The 14429-nt window shown below is 36.7% G+C and overlaps 1 protein-coding gene across 3 annotated transcripts; it reads right to left on the reverse strand.

Annotated features, from left to right (window-relative positions):
• Positions 1 to 274: 274 nt before the first annotated feature.
• REXO2 (RNA exonuclease 2) lies at positions 275 to 10339 on the reverse strand. 3 transcript variants are annotated; one of them, XR_001595619.2, is made up of 8 exons: positions 10100 to 10299; positions 9044 to 9127; positions 6141 to 6218; positions 5446 to 5557; positions 4053 to 4161; positions 2624 to 2677; positions 1288 to 1386; positions 567 to 704 (listed from the first exon to the last, which is right to left on the reverse strand). XR_001595619.2 is itself a non-coding variant. In XM_016134934.2 (7 exons), exons 1-7 carry the CDS (start codon positions 10244 to 10246, stop codon positions 575 to 577), a joined length of 714 nt encoding a protein of 237 aa, XP_015990420.1. In that variant the 5' UTR covers positions 10247 to 10339; the 3' UTR covers positions 275 to 574. The 3 variants fall into 3 exon arrangements, 2 of the variants coding, with proteins under 2 accessions (XP_015990420.1, XP_015990421.1); XM_016134934.2 differs by lacking the exon at positions 1288 to 1386 and having other exon boundaries at positions 275 to 704; positions 10100 to 10339; XM_016134935.2 differs by lacking the exons at positions 1288 to 1386; positions 4053 to 4161 and having other exon boundaries at positions 275 to 704; positions 10100 to 10300.
• Positions 10340 to 14429: the final 4090 nt, after the last annotated feature.

The following is a 14429-nucleotide window of genomic DNA, read 5'->3' on the forward strand; positions in this document are numbered from 1 at the left end:
TCTGATTGCTTGCCTGACTTTCTTGAATATAGTGAAGAGTAGTTATTTGTAAACTCTGTTAATAACAATCAGCCGAAATTTACTCCTTCAATTTCTAGTTATTCTATCATAATTTGTAAAGCAAAACAGAACAAGTTCACTTCCTATTTAACATAAGCTTAATCCATTCCTCGTGGTATTATGAAAATTTAAATATTAGCCATACCAGTTAAAAAAAGAAAAAGCCATCATTTTGCAATGAACAAACTACTAAAGAATAGATGGTACAAAAAGGTTTGCATTTCAATAGAACTAGCTTTATTTTTTTAAACAAACAAACAAAAAAGGTCTAAAAGCAAATGCAGATATGTACCAAGGGATGGACATGACCTGGTACTTACAAAGAAGCTGTTGTGTCATAAATGAAAACAGAATGTTAGGAGAAAAATAATATTTCAGGTGCTGTCTGCTTGAATAATCTTGAGATGCAAATCAACTGAAAAAAGGTGCTCTGCCAAGCAATCAGCGTGAACAACAAAAAAACCACCAGAAGTCGCTTCCAGAGAACTATGTAGTGGCAGCATGAGAACTGGCATCAACTCACAGTCTTCTCATTTTCCCCATTTTCTATAATTTTCCTCTTCTTTTCATCTGTTTTTTTCTTGAAGATGTTATTTCGGTAAAACTGAAGTTCTTTGATGCTTTCACTAATGTCATCAAGTGCCCTATAAGCAAACATACTGTACTGAATTGAAATGCCCCAGAACAGGAGATGATAATCATTTTACAAAGCATAACTTTTTAAAATAATTTAAGAACAACAGGTACTAATGTAAATGCCACTATCTGACACCAAGAACTGGAACATTTCAGTAGAGCAAATTTAAGTGCTTTGTTATTTTTTAAAAAGTTTGATTTTAAAAATGTGTAAGATATAACAGTAAAATTTCCCAAAACTTCCATAAGATGGTGAGGTGTTCCACAGGAAAAAAAAGAATTCTAGGGTCAAATAAGTTTAGGAAAATCTAGATTAAAATGTCTTTTTTGAAACTCTTTATAAAGCATTTAAAGTACTCATGTGTATAGAGAATTTCCAAGAGATGGTTGTACTATATACACAGTATATCTAAAACTTGATCAACCACATCGGAGGAAAATTTATTAACACCTCATGGAACACAGCCTGGGAAACACTGTGCAATACTTAATGACATCCCAAAATATGACATACTTGAATGTAACTCATGATTCAGGCATCATAATAAACATCAATTATCAGACAGTACCTAACCATAAAAGAGGATCTACCTCCTCTCTCGTGATGATTTGTGCTATAATCAGTGGCAGCCTGCCTCCATCTAACAGCCTTTCTTCTCCTCCAACATGCTGTTTCTCATCTGTTGTAGTCTGAGAAATCAGGTAACCAAGATTATTAGAACAATGTGCAAGTAAATCAATAAGCTCTGAATGATGGGCCAAGGGCCTCTTCTGGGAATAAACTGCACAAACTTTAGTGTAAGAGTTTTACAACAGTTATTTCTGTGGTTAAGGCAACAATTTTGCTTTCTTCCCAGGTCTTGGATACAGAGAGCTGAAACTGTCCAAAAACAAAAAACAAAACAAAACCTATGGCTAAATAAGGTGCACCACATCCTGTTCACAATACTGAAATTTGAAAAAGATCTGAAAACCCAAAGTGCTTTTGTTAACCCATTGTTTGGCAAAACCTGACTAACCTTGACATGAAGCTATTTATAGTCATCGGTAATGCCATTTGGTTTGAATATCCATATGGTTCACTGGAGAATTATCGATGTGTTTGATTACAGGGTGCTTCCTCAGATCTTGTTAGGGGTCTTATATAATGATAAACACTACAGATGCACTGTTATCTTTCTAAAACCTATAAAATTCTGAAATCCAAAACACACCAAACCCCAATTGTTTCAAATAAGATATTCTAGCCATGTATTACTGTGCTGTCATCCATTTAAGTCCCATTAAAAATAAAATAAAATGCCAGACCCTTTAGAGAAGGGTCTTGGTCTTTCTGTGTTTGCCTAGAACTAGCCTGGCACACAGTAAGTGCTCAGTAAAGAGACCAAATGCTGCCCTTAGAAGCCAGCTGCTAAATCTCTCACCAAGTTTTATGTTCCTCCTGAAAGATGACAAAATCAAAAAGTAAAAGAGAACACTAAATACTAAGATCTTTAAATTCCTTGTGTACTTGTACTAAAAGTTGCAAACAAAAGAAACAATGTGAACAATGATAAAGTGTCACAGTCAGGCTAACTCTATATACAAATATACATAATATAGTCTAATTATAAATGGCTACAAGTCCATATTCTTGCTGAGAAGAAAATAAATACTGCTTGGTACTAGAAAAATTAGACAGTTTCGTATACCTACAGACTAAGTTATCTAAAAGTTTTAAAACTGCAGTAGACAGACATAAGACCCTACATACCTCAGAATGGAATGCTAGAATCCTGACCAGAAGTTCTGATAATCTTAACAAAAGAAAGTTACCTTTACACTAGTTCTCCTTTATTTTCCCCCAAGGGGAAAAAGGAGATATTATTTCAAGCAGTTAGGAATTGGGCACGTTAGAATGCCAAGCACTTGGAAGGACCCAACTTACCTGTGAGAAGCAGCCTTCTTTGGTGCAAATTCATATTCTTCTGGATACCAGCGTCTACACACAGCAAAAAATGGAACTCTCAAAAGAAAATGTCTCAAATACACTGAATAATTACCTCCTTCATGTAATTTATGAACACTAAAAAAAGGCATTCAGGTTGTGACTATCGAGTTGCCCCTTTGCTTGGGTCTCTACCTTCCACCCTCTCCTCTCTTCATTCTTACAATCTCTTTAGGCAAAGCTCATCGATGAACCAAGGTTCCTAAATCTGTTAACTCCAGCCTAGCCGTCTCCTGAGTTTCTGTCATGGATAGCCGACTGCCTGCTGGAGACATGTCCACCTAAAAATCCATCAGACACTCCTAATTCAATTATATAAAACCAACCTCATCATCCTCAACACCTCCCTTCCCCTATCTAGCAAAATCTACTTTCATTTTCCCCTTTATCTTCAAACAGTTCCATCATCTACCTAACTGCACAAACTAGAAACACTAGAATCTCTTTATTCCTCCCTTTTCCTCGCTTAATTCAAACATTCACTGCCAGCTGACTGATTTTCTCAAATACCTTATCTCCATACCCTTCTCTACCACCCAACTGCCATTTCTCTAGCTTTTTGTTCTCTCCAAGATGATGCAAAAGTCTCCTTTCTTATCTCCCTCTTTTCTTGTCATTTTCTAATCAGAATGATCTAATCATATAACTCACCCCTCTACTTAAACTTCTCAAAGAGACTCCATCCCTATCAAGATAAATTTCAACCTCCTTAGCATGGCATACAAGCCCTTCATAACTGGGCCTTGTAATCCACTTTTTCCAACCTCATGCTTTGCACTCCAGCATTAATAAACTATTTGTAATTCCCTGAACATGTTCTGCTCTTATCTTCCTGTTCCTTCATGCCTTTATACCTCTGCCCGTTTTCTGGAATGCTCTTTCACTTAGATACCTAGTAAACCCTGCATTCTTTAAATCTCAACTTAAAAGCTAGTTTCTATGTAAAGTTTGCCCATTCCTCTCACTCCAGCTCACTCCTTTGTGCCGTCAATATGCTATATGAATATTTCCATTACGGTCATTACACAGTATATTTTTAGGGTTTTAACACGTGTCAACCCCCTAAATTCTAAGCTACTTAAGGGCTTTTCATCTATATGTTCCCAGCACATAGGCCAATACGTGGCACAGAATGGGTGCTCAATAAATTTTTGAGATTAATGAAATTTCTGTGAGAGATTTTTGACACTGTTTCCCCCAATTCTCACCAGTCCAGAATGAATTACGGTCCCATCCAAGCAAATACAGGATGAGAAAGTTATATATCCACTTGGCACCCTCAGTTTTATAGCTCTAGTCAATTTCCACAAATTCTCAATTAAAACATGCTAAATGAGAAAATTTAATGGTTCCTAAATATAGCCCTTACCTGCACAGTTCTTTAACAGTGCTCACATCAATTATTCTATAATGAAGATGTTTCATGAACTGGGGCATGTATTTGTCAAGAAACTTCTTATCTGCATGAACTGAATTTCCTAGAAAGACACGAAGTATACTGCATCTGTGTATTTCTAGTAGTATACAACAGGATATAAAATTCATAGACTGTACTGAAATGGAGATGATTTTTTATAGTTCAAACAAGTCCTAAAAGTATTTCAGGTTTGAGTGCCTCTGATTAGATTATGAGTATAAATTCTGAGGATTTAGTCATTCTAGCTCATAATAAATTTTCAAATGGTCTATGGACAAAAGGACAAATCGATTGTTCCACAAACCTAAAATGATACACAAATCTATTTGTTACTTTTTTGTATCATACCAGAGGTGCAAATTTTCTCCCAGTGTCACAAAATTCACACCACTAACACTAATAATGTAACTGAATCACATAAGTTGATAAACCTTTATTTACATTCCAATTTTAACAAATTATATTCATATTCATATTTCTATACAGTAGTTTATATTAAAAACACTAAATTTTAAATGAGAACTTTAATATAGACACCAGCTACAAGGCTAGGAGAAAAATTTATACAATATATGCTCTAGTACTTAAAGTCAAAACTCTTTTTATAAAGAGTTACTACATCAATTTACATATACAAATACAAATACACCTCCAGAGAACATTAACTTTCCTATGACATGGCAGTACTTTCGAAATTCTGGTAGAACTAGCCTGGTTTCTTTAAAAAGTCATTGTCACGAGGAAAAAAATACAGGTGGACATTTTAGATTAAGAGACTAAAGAGACGTAATAACCAAATAAAACAATGCATGAGCCTTGATGAAGTCCTGATTCAAAAACAATTAGACATTTTGGGTGTGGACTAGATATCAGCTGAAGTTACTGAATTATTTTTAATTATCTTAAATGTGATGATATTGTGGTTACATAGGAAAATGTCCTTATTCTTGGAAATGCTTGATGAAGTTACTTGGGAAAAAAATTATCACAATGCCTATAATTTACTTTCTAACATCCAAAAAAAAATAGGTAAAACAAACATGGCACAATGTTAATTTAACAATTACTAAACCCAACTTCTCTGTACATTTGAAAATTCTCCATAATAAAAATAAGGGGAAAAACTTTATAGTTAGTCTGAGTACTCAGATCTCATGTCAGCTTTCAGGGCATTTTCCCAATATTTATGCACAAATTATACAAGTATACTTGAATACAAAAGATGTATAATCCATCAGGGTAAGTGGAAGACATGTTGGTCTTGGCTGATCTTTCTGGAACTGCAGACTCTTGAACCACTATAATGGAAGACTATCTACAAGGTATATGTAGGATTGGATTTTACCTGCAAGAGGACAGAGCCCCGGAGGAGTCTGCTGTCGTACAAAGGACAGAAATTCATACTCTGCCTGCTGCAAGGTCATTGTACTCTCCTTCACTGCTTTGGTTAGACCAGACTGCAAGAGAGAATCCCCAGCCCCCACCAAAAACACATGAAGTCAGTTTTCAAAGGCATCCAGAAACAAAACTTTACTTCTAAAACGGGCAAATACAACCATGAATGAACCATTTACAGAGCCCAAATTCAACCTGAAACTGCCATCTTTGCAAGGATTTTTTCTTAAAGAATCCAAGTCAAAGAAGCTATGTGCCTGATTGTTAATAGCATTTCCAGTCAAAAAAGATGGTGCTCACAGTCCAAGCATATAATCTCTGGAAAGAAACAACTATTAGCAGGAGAGTAGCATTGCCCCTTCTCTGAAAGTTGATGTCTAACCTTATCCAAAAGACCGACTTGAGCAATACTTGGCAATCCACAATGCGTTCGCGACAGACTGGACGTAGGAGAGCAAAAGGGAGGACATTCAGGAGATGATCTCGAGAGGTGCCAGAGATGAAAAGTAAACAAGCAAGCAGTTTCCCAGGCTTGCCAAGCAATCTTCCTCTAACCCTTTCTTAAAATACCATCCAACAATGGTATAGGATTCAGATGTTGTTACTGATCCCCAAAGCAGCAATCCTGTCATTTGGTAATGTTACCTTCCCATGATGCTCCTTACACCAATCTGACATGCTGTCCAGCAACTCATCTGGCTGTTTTATAATCAGATTAGGACCCTATGGATGAGAAAAGCCATTAGTCATTCAGAATCAACAGGGACAACCTTGATTTCTAAGGTAAAGTTTACGTTGCTTTAAGGATTAAACATACACACACACACACACACACACACACACACACACACACCAGAGAAAGTAAGAGATGAGGGTACTTTGTTAACTCTAAAAGTGGTCTTCATTCATTCTAGCACCGTCCGTGGCAAAAAAAAAAAAAAAAAAATGAACATACACATATATACATACATACATAAATGCACACACACAAACACCTAAAAACTGAAATGCTTACTAATAGAGGAAATAGATATCTATCAAGGTTAACAAACCATAGCCCACATGTGGCTTTTACTTTTTCAATGTCAGCAAGCTGTTTTTTACATTTTAAAGAATTGTAAAATAAACACACATGTAAAGAGAGGTAAGTAGCACACTAAACCTAAAATATTTAATATTTGGTCTTTTTTAGAAAAAGCTTGCCAACTTCTGAGTTCATTTTGAAAAGTGTCCACACTGCCAAGTGAAAAAAAAAATTGCAGAACAGTAGATACACATACATGATTTCACTTGTACTTGTTTAAAAAAATATGTACCTTTACTTATATGTGCATACAAAATACCAAGAAAATACATAAACTTGCGGGAGTAGAACAGGGCAGAACAGGGCAAAAAAACCCAACAGCTTACTATACACATATTTTGAATAAAGTTATACTGTTTAACAATATTTTTATATTAGAGAATTTAAAAAGTGACATCTGGTGGGGGGGGGGGGGAGTAGCCCTCAAATTCTCAGCTCCATTTAATAGAACATTCAACTGTCTCTTAGATGGAGTCCCAGAAGTAAGAGAAGCTGGAATTGCGGCATTAGAGCAAGTCACTTTGGGCTTAATTTCTCCTCCTGTACAATGGAGATAACAAACTGCCCCCGTCCTTCAAAGGGATGAAAAACATTAGAGATATGAAAGTTCTTTGAACTTTCTACAAGTACTATAAATCCAAGGTATTATTACTACTAAGGTGGTAAAACAGTTTGCAATCACTGAGAGGAATAGCTAGAACTGACTAAAATGTGCCTGACATCCTACAATGGGGAGTTTTAACTAAACAAGAAAACTGATAATGGCAATCTCCATGAAGCAAAAAAAAAATTGCTCTAACAACATATTTGTTTAAAAACCAAAACCTCACATTGTAAAAAACAATTCTAACACACTACAGTGGAAAAAACAAACAACTATCAATTGAAGGCTACATAACTTACTCTAGATCCCAGTTTGGCACATTAAGCTATCCATCAAGAAATTTTCAGAGTAGGATGTTTGTTCTTCTACTACCATAAAACATTTTCCCTCAGACTCATATAAAAGAATAAAACTTATCTTCCACTGACATTTAAGTGTCAACAGCCCCTCAGCATTTTTTTTTTTAACATCCTTATCCTCATCTGAATCCATTTACAAATGTGGCACTCATCTGCAGTTGGTGAACACACCCAAATTTCTTCCAGGGTACATATCAATTAACTGGTCTATTAAACTGTCAGTATTTCACATTATATCAACAGTCTAAGGGAGAAATTCTTCTTTAGCCAAGAGTAATTAGGGCTAGTAAAATAAAGACACTTCATTATTCATCCTAGTGAATTCCAAGTGAAAAAAAAAAAAAAAAAAAAAAACCTAAAACTCAGGACTTTATTTATATAGTTGTTGAAAAAGCTAGTTGTTATGATGAGAAATACAGTCTCATGATTCTCCTCCAGCTGATGTATCAGGAGGTAATCCAAGATGTAAGCCTAGTACTCAATTAGTAGCAATTCATCTACAAATGCCTTCTCCTCTCTTTTAACTACCCAGGAAAATAAGTGTAGTCTTAACTACGGATTTATAAAATTTATCCAGTGCCAATAACATATCAATCCTACCCTCTGGGGACTTATTTTAAGAAGACTATCTTTCCCACAAACATTCACACTGTGTTCCTATTTCACCGTTTACTGCCTCTGAATATTGCTGACAATGAGTTATTCAAGGCCAGGGATTTCACCGTCTACCAATCACTGAAACATTAAGTACAACAAATAAAACACACCTGTTGCCTTTTGGCCACTCATGAAACACTTAAATGTGTGGCCAAAAGGCAACAGGTGTGTTTTATTTGTTGTACTTAATGTTTCAGTGAAAGGGAGCACATTAAAACTTTAACAAGAGAACGTTTTAGGATTCTGTATCAGCAGAATTTCTAAAATCTTAATACGGGTCTAGAAGAATCACATGTCATAGTTGAAAAAGCAAAAACTAAATATATGGAGTCAAATTAAAGTTATGGTTATGATATAAAAGTGTCAACTTTGGCATGAATCACCAATCCTGATGGGACTATAGATTATTGTCTTATTGATTAGGGGCACTTTACTCAGAATGTCTGGGTTAAATTCCTGGCTCCCCTAACAACTAGTCAGGTGGCCTTAAGTAAATTAACCAACATCTCAGTGCCAAAATACCCTCCTTTATAAAATGAGTATAATAGTTCCTACCTTATAGTCATTGTGAGGATTAAGATTAAATACATGTAAAGCACTTAAGGCCTATGCCTGGCACATAGTAAATGACAGCATTTGTTTCTATAATTTTTGAAAAATAACTAGGCTGTGAACTGGATTAGTTTGGTTCTAGTACCAATCCTACCATGACCTAGCACATTACTTTGTACCTTCATCTATACAGAACCTCAGTTTTCTTATTATTTAGATAAAGAGATAGGGAAAACAACCTTTATATTTCTCATATACTTTAAACAGTATGGTTATATTACAGGGCACCTACTTCAGCCAAAATGTTGAGATCGGAATCAGTTATTAGACAAGCCATCTCAATAATCTGGTCCTTCTCAATGTCCAATCCTGTCATCTGCAATAAAAAATAAATATATAACACACACAAAACCATCTTTCTGGCCTGTTTTAACAAAGTTTATTTAACAGGAATTCTCTCAAGCATATTCAATTTATATCCCATAGCAGGACAGAAAAGCCCTTAAGGTACTAAACATTAGTCATTTATTCAATAAACACTTAGCAAAAACCTGCTATATGTCAGACAACCTGGTTCCACTCTAGGACAGATGCAAAGTAAGCAAAATTGAGTACGGACAGCATTCGACTTCAGAAGCATTAGATAACTAACATCATTACATCTCTGCAGAGTTTACAAAGATTTCATATTAATTAATTAACCACTTGATCTTCATTACAATCGAATGTAGAAAGTACTGTTATTATCCCTATTTCATATATGAGAAAACTGAGGCTGGAGAAAGGACAGAGTCCTTGGCATGAGTATGGAAAATCTAAAGGAAAGAGAACCGGGTTCTAGTCCCAACTCAGATGCTCACTAACAGTATGACCTTGAATGAGCTGAATCCTCTTTATGGGCCTCAGTTTTCTAGTTTATGGAAAGAGGGTTAAAGCTGAGTCATCTCCAGAGTCCCATCTAGCTCCAACAACCTAGGGTCCTGTAAGGCTGGGGAAGTGGAGTCTAGCAGAACCGCTGTTCTCACCCCTACACCTGTGACCCCAAGCCCAGGGGTACCAGAGAGTTAGAGAGGTTCACATCTGGGCGGAACTAATGTGGGGGGAGAAGCAGCCATATAGATGACTCCTCCCTTTTGAAAAGAAACCTCACAAAACAGCATAGTAGTCCCAAACACCCGCAGGACTCCTGCCCCCTGACTTGCCCCGCGGCCCCGCCCACACTCGGGCGGCACTCACTTGCCACCCCTGAGACCCAGAAGCCCGCCGCTCTTTCCGGACAGGCTCAACTACTCGGTCCACGCGCGAAACCTCAGTCGCCTTCCCTCACCCCCACACCGAACTCACTCACCTCCAGGTCCACCCACACCATCCGCTGAGCCATGCTCTCCCCTGCCGCCATGGCTGCGCCACCTTCGCGGACACCCCGCGCCCCGAACTGCCCGCGACTCCCACCCACACCTCGCAACAGCCTGGAGCGCAGGGAGCCGCCTAGCATCACCCGGCACGAGCCGCCACTGCCCCAGCCTCTCAGCCGGCGCTGGCGCAGGCGCGATGGTCGCTAAACGTCGCAAACCCGCGGGGAGGCGCAGGAGCAAAAACCACACGTCCCAGCACCCAGTGCGCCGGCTCGCCCTTGGACATCTCAGTTTAACTACCGAATAGGATGATGGGACTTAGAGTCTCGCCTGGTATTGCGACTGATTACTCCACCCCCGCCACGTGTTTGGGGATGTTATTGGACGCGCATGTTTTTCAGAAGTAAGTTTGTTCGTTTCAAAGAGGTATTTACTGAGTTTAGATTATTTGCAAAATGCCTAGTTCTGCAAGAACTCTCTTACTTTGTTTGGTTGAAAAAGACCTGGTTATCTATTTTTGTTTTGTTTTGTTTTCCTCCCCAAATGTATCTTTCTTTTTTTGCTTCCTTCGTCCCTCCTCTATTTATTTACCTACCCTTCCACTCCACACACTGGTTATTTTTCTCATTTACGTGAGACAGCAGAGCGGCGTACTTTTTTTAGGCCAGCAGGCCGTTTCCGCTTTCATCGAATCCTTAAGAGATTCTTAAATGAGATCTTGTCTGAGAGATCACTTGGTACGCATTAGGTAGGTGTTGAAGTCCCTTTCCGTCATTGCCAAAGGGTTATTTCTTACAGAGGGATGTTTGTGTTTCAGCTCAGCTGTTGCGTATCGGTGCTAATGACTTCCTACTCCACCCTTACAAGTTCTCAAAGTTAAATCTTGGCCTTTTATAAGGAATCTAGGCAGCAAATTAAATCAAAATGAACTAAAAACAGCTCTCCGCTCTGTTAGCTGCTTTGGTTTTGATCAAACTATCTTTATCATTTCCGCAAGTAATAATAGCCACCTACAGGACCTTTCAAGTCTCTTAAATCCTGGCTATTTAGTAGCAAATTTATGTGCAGAGTGCGACTTTGTCACAAACATTGGTTTCAGCCTGGAATTATGTCCTCTATATATTTTTCTGAAAGTCGTATTGCTACTAATTAGAGAGTTTGTGGTCTGTCACATGGTCATTCATACCTGAGCGGGTTTTGTGAGAGAGAAACTTGCCTCATCTGAGCTGTAAGAATGGTGCAGTGTACCTACTACTGGCTTTCACCTTCAACTCCTTTGTTGTACCCAACCCACCATCAGCCCAGGTGCAGAGAAACTCTTCTTTGAAGGGTCATCAAATCGTGCACAGGTATACATACAATGTAAAGACTTGCATTATGCAGAATGTGTACATATTGTAACTGCATTGCCTGATGAGTCACATTGTTTCTGCTGTGCCTTTTTATTCATTTGTAGCCTTCTTTACAAGTTTTAAACTTCATTCATAGAAAGTAGATTCAGTTGAAGTATATAAACTTTTCAGTTGGGCTTTTTATCCTCTTCCTAAAGTATTCTTTAAATTTTCAAAGCACTTTTGTGTTTGAAGTTACCACTGGAACATTGATCAGTTGTATCACAAATTACAACTTACAAAATACTATTTACATTTAAGAATTTATATCCTGAAAATTTATTATAATTTTAAAATACTGAGTAGTTAAAATTATGCGTGGACATTTTTGAAATTTCAGTTTTCATAGTAATGTACTTTCATTATAAATATAAAGACACATTTTAGCTGAATTGTGTTATAAGGAAATTTACAGTTTGTTGGATTTTCTGTGTAACATCATTAGATTAGTAATCTTAAATATTAATATCCCAAAGCAAAGCAATGTATGCATCAAATTAACAAATCCAAACCATGTAAATAATAGGGAGGATAGACACAAGAAAATGGGGTCCTTGAACCTGAAAGCAACTTTATCCCATAGTGGACTCAATCATTTCTTTCTCTTTTCCTTTCTTAACAGAATATATCTCAGAGCTACAACTCTCTGCCAGGAGACCGTTTTTTCAATTCTGTTTGTGAGCCTATAAAAACTACCTTTGTTTATTAACATCAGGGATATAGGACCAGGAAATCTTGTTCTTTAAAATCATAGACTATGAGAAATGTTGCTGTTTGATGTTATTTCTGTGAGACTGGAACATCTACTTACAGAATCCGAGCAATGTAGGTCACTTTGACAGAAAAGCTGCCTCTATTTCCAACCAAGGGGCAGAGATTCAGATAAAAGGTTTTCAGACACAGCGTTCCACATTTATCTTAACTGTAGTTTCTAAGGAAACAGGACCCTGAATCAGCTTTTCAGCACTGCTGGTGGTCAGACTATGTTTCTAACAGGATCTAAGACAACGTCTCTAATAGGACAAGGTCAAACCCTCCCTTATTAAACAAACACTTCTTTATTTTTACATTTTTTTACTTTCATTTTTTTAATCGTGATGAAATATACTTAACATAAAGTGTCCCATTTTAACCATTTATAAGTGTGCAGTTTAGTGGCATTAAGTACAGCACATTGTTGCACATTCATCACCACTGTCCATCTCCAAAACTTTTTTATTTTCTCTGACTGAAACTCTGTAGCCACTAAACACTAATTCTCCATTTCCAGCCACCCACCTCCCAGTGCATGGCCACAACCATTCTACTTTCTGTCCCTATTAATTTGATAATACTAGGTAGATAGCTTATAAATGGAATCATACAGTATTTGTCCTATATGTTTGGCTTATTTCACTTATAATGTCCACAAAATTCATCCTTGTTGTGCCATGTGTCAGAAGTTCCTTCTTTTCAAGGCTGAATAATATTCGTGTGTGTGTGTGCCACACCTTGTCTATCCATTCATCTGTCGATGAACACTTGGGTTGCTTCCACCCCTCGGCTATCCTGAATATTTACGTGGGTTTTAATTTTTTTTTTTAATTGCTGTTTTCTTACCAGGACTTAGGCAGCCCTGCTTTGTTCCCCTCACCTCCGGAACAAAAATTACTGTGATAATCAATCCAGAGGTATCCTCAGTTCCCCTAGTTCCTCTTTAGAATCATCCCAAATGCTATTTTTTAAAAAAAAAAAAAAAAAAAACTTCTCTGTTTCCACTTCGGAGAGACACCTTGTTACAGAGTTCATAAACCTAACATTGTTAAAGTCATGTTCCTAGTGAGCTTTATTTGATATGCTTTATCACTATCCTATCAAACTAGACCTTAATTTCCAGAATATATTTATTTTTATACTTTTGTAGCACTAGCACAGAGCCATATAGTAACAGTAGTAGTACTCATTAGTAACCACCAAAGTAATGAGACTATCTCATAACTGTAAAATATCCTACAGTTTATAAAGCATTTTTTAAATAGGCAGTAGGCCCTTCACGAGACTTACTGGTTGATGAAAATATCTCTTCTTTTCCTCTTTTGTGGAACTTTGTTTTGAGAAATGTTAACATCAGGTTTACTGCTGATACCTGATAACTGCTATTTATTCTAGTGGTCTGGGGAGATCTAAAGGATAATAAATATTTTGCCTTTACCATCTATCACTGCAAAAAATACAAGGTAAAAATACGAGCCAAACATAATCTTCAAAATGCATCTTGTACAAAATGGATACAATAAAGTTTTCATGAAATTTGAATTGCATTTTATCTCAACTCATTTCAACAAACACTGAGTACTAGTATATATTAAACACTGTGCTAGAATGCCAAAATAAAAATATGTTTATTAGGCCGATATTTATTATATCAAATACTATATTAAGATATTTAAGATATTAATGGTTCATTTAGGTTTAGAGTAGTTTCTTTTGGAGATGAGAAAATAGCTTTAGTTTTTTACTTGTAAAATGATTTGTATGGTGATTAAGTAAAAACATAGAACATCTAATACTTTATATAGTAGACGCTCATTTATTTCTGTAAATAAATCAGGAGATGCAAAATTTAATACAAAGGAGATTGTGCTGATGCTTTAACGAATTATAGATTGTTATGAGAATATAGGTGAAAGGGATTTATTTTGATGAAAGAGATACAGAAGATGGAAATTGGATTAGATCCTGAAAGAAGGAAACTTTGACAATGGGATTATGGGGAAGAATATCCCAGATAGAATCTTGGACCTAAACAGCTAGGATCATTAGCCTTTAAAATAAAAGAGAAACTTAATGGAGAGAACAAATTGTAGGAATAATAGGTAAGAGTTGATGAGTTCGATTTTGGAAAGGTTGACGTTGCGAGAGGAACAACTACATAAAGATAACCAGTAGGCAG

This window comes from Rousettus aegyptiacus, unplaced genomic scaffold (genome assembly GCF_014176215.1).
Source record: "Rousettus aegyptiacus isolate mRouAeg1 unplaced genomic scaffold, mRouAeg1.p scaffold_m13_p_5, whole genome shotgun sequence".
NCBI classification, from domain to species: domain Eukaryota; kingdom Metazoa; phylum Chordata; class Mammalia; order Chiroptera; family Pteropodidae; genus Rousettus; species Rousettus aegyptiacus.

Excerpts from the sequence above, each read along its gene's own strand:
- REXO2 (XM_016134934.2), bottom strand. The coding sequence starts at position 10,246 with ATGCTAGGCGGCTCCCTGCGCTCCAGGCTGTTGCGAGGTGTGGGTGGG. Across the intron at positions 6,219-9,043 it reads ATCTCAACATTTTGGCTGAA|GGTCCTAATCTGATTATAAA; the intron begins GTAGGTGCCCTG and ends TCTCATCCATAG. Across the intron at positions 4,162-5,445 it reads GGGGCTCTGTCCTCTTGCAG|GAAATTCAGTTCATGCAGAT; the intron begins GTAAAATCCAAT and ends GTGTCTTTCTAG.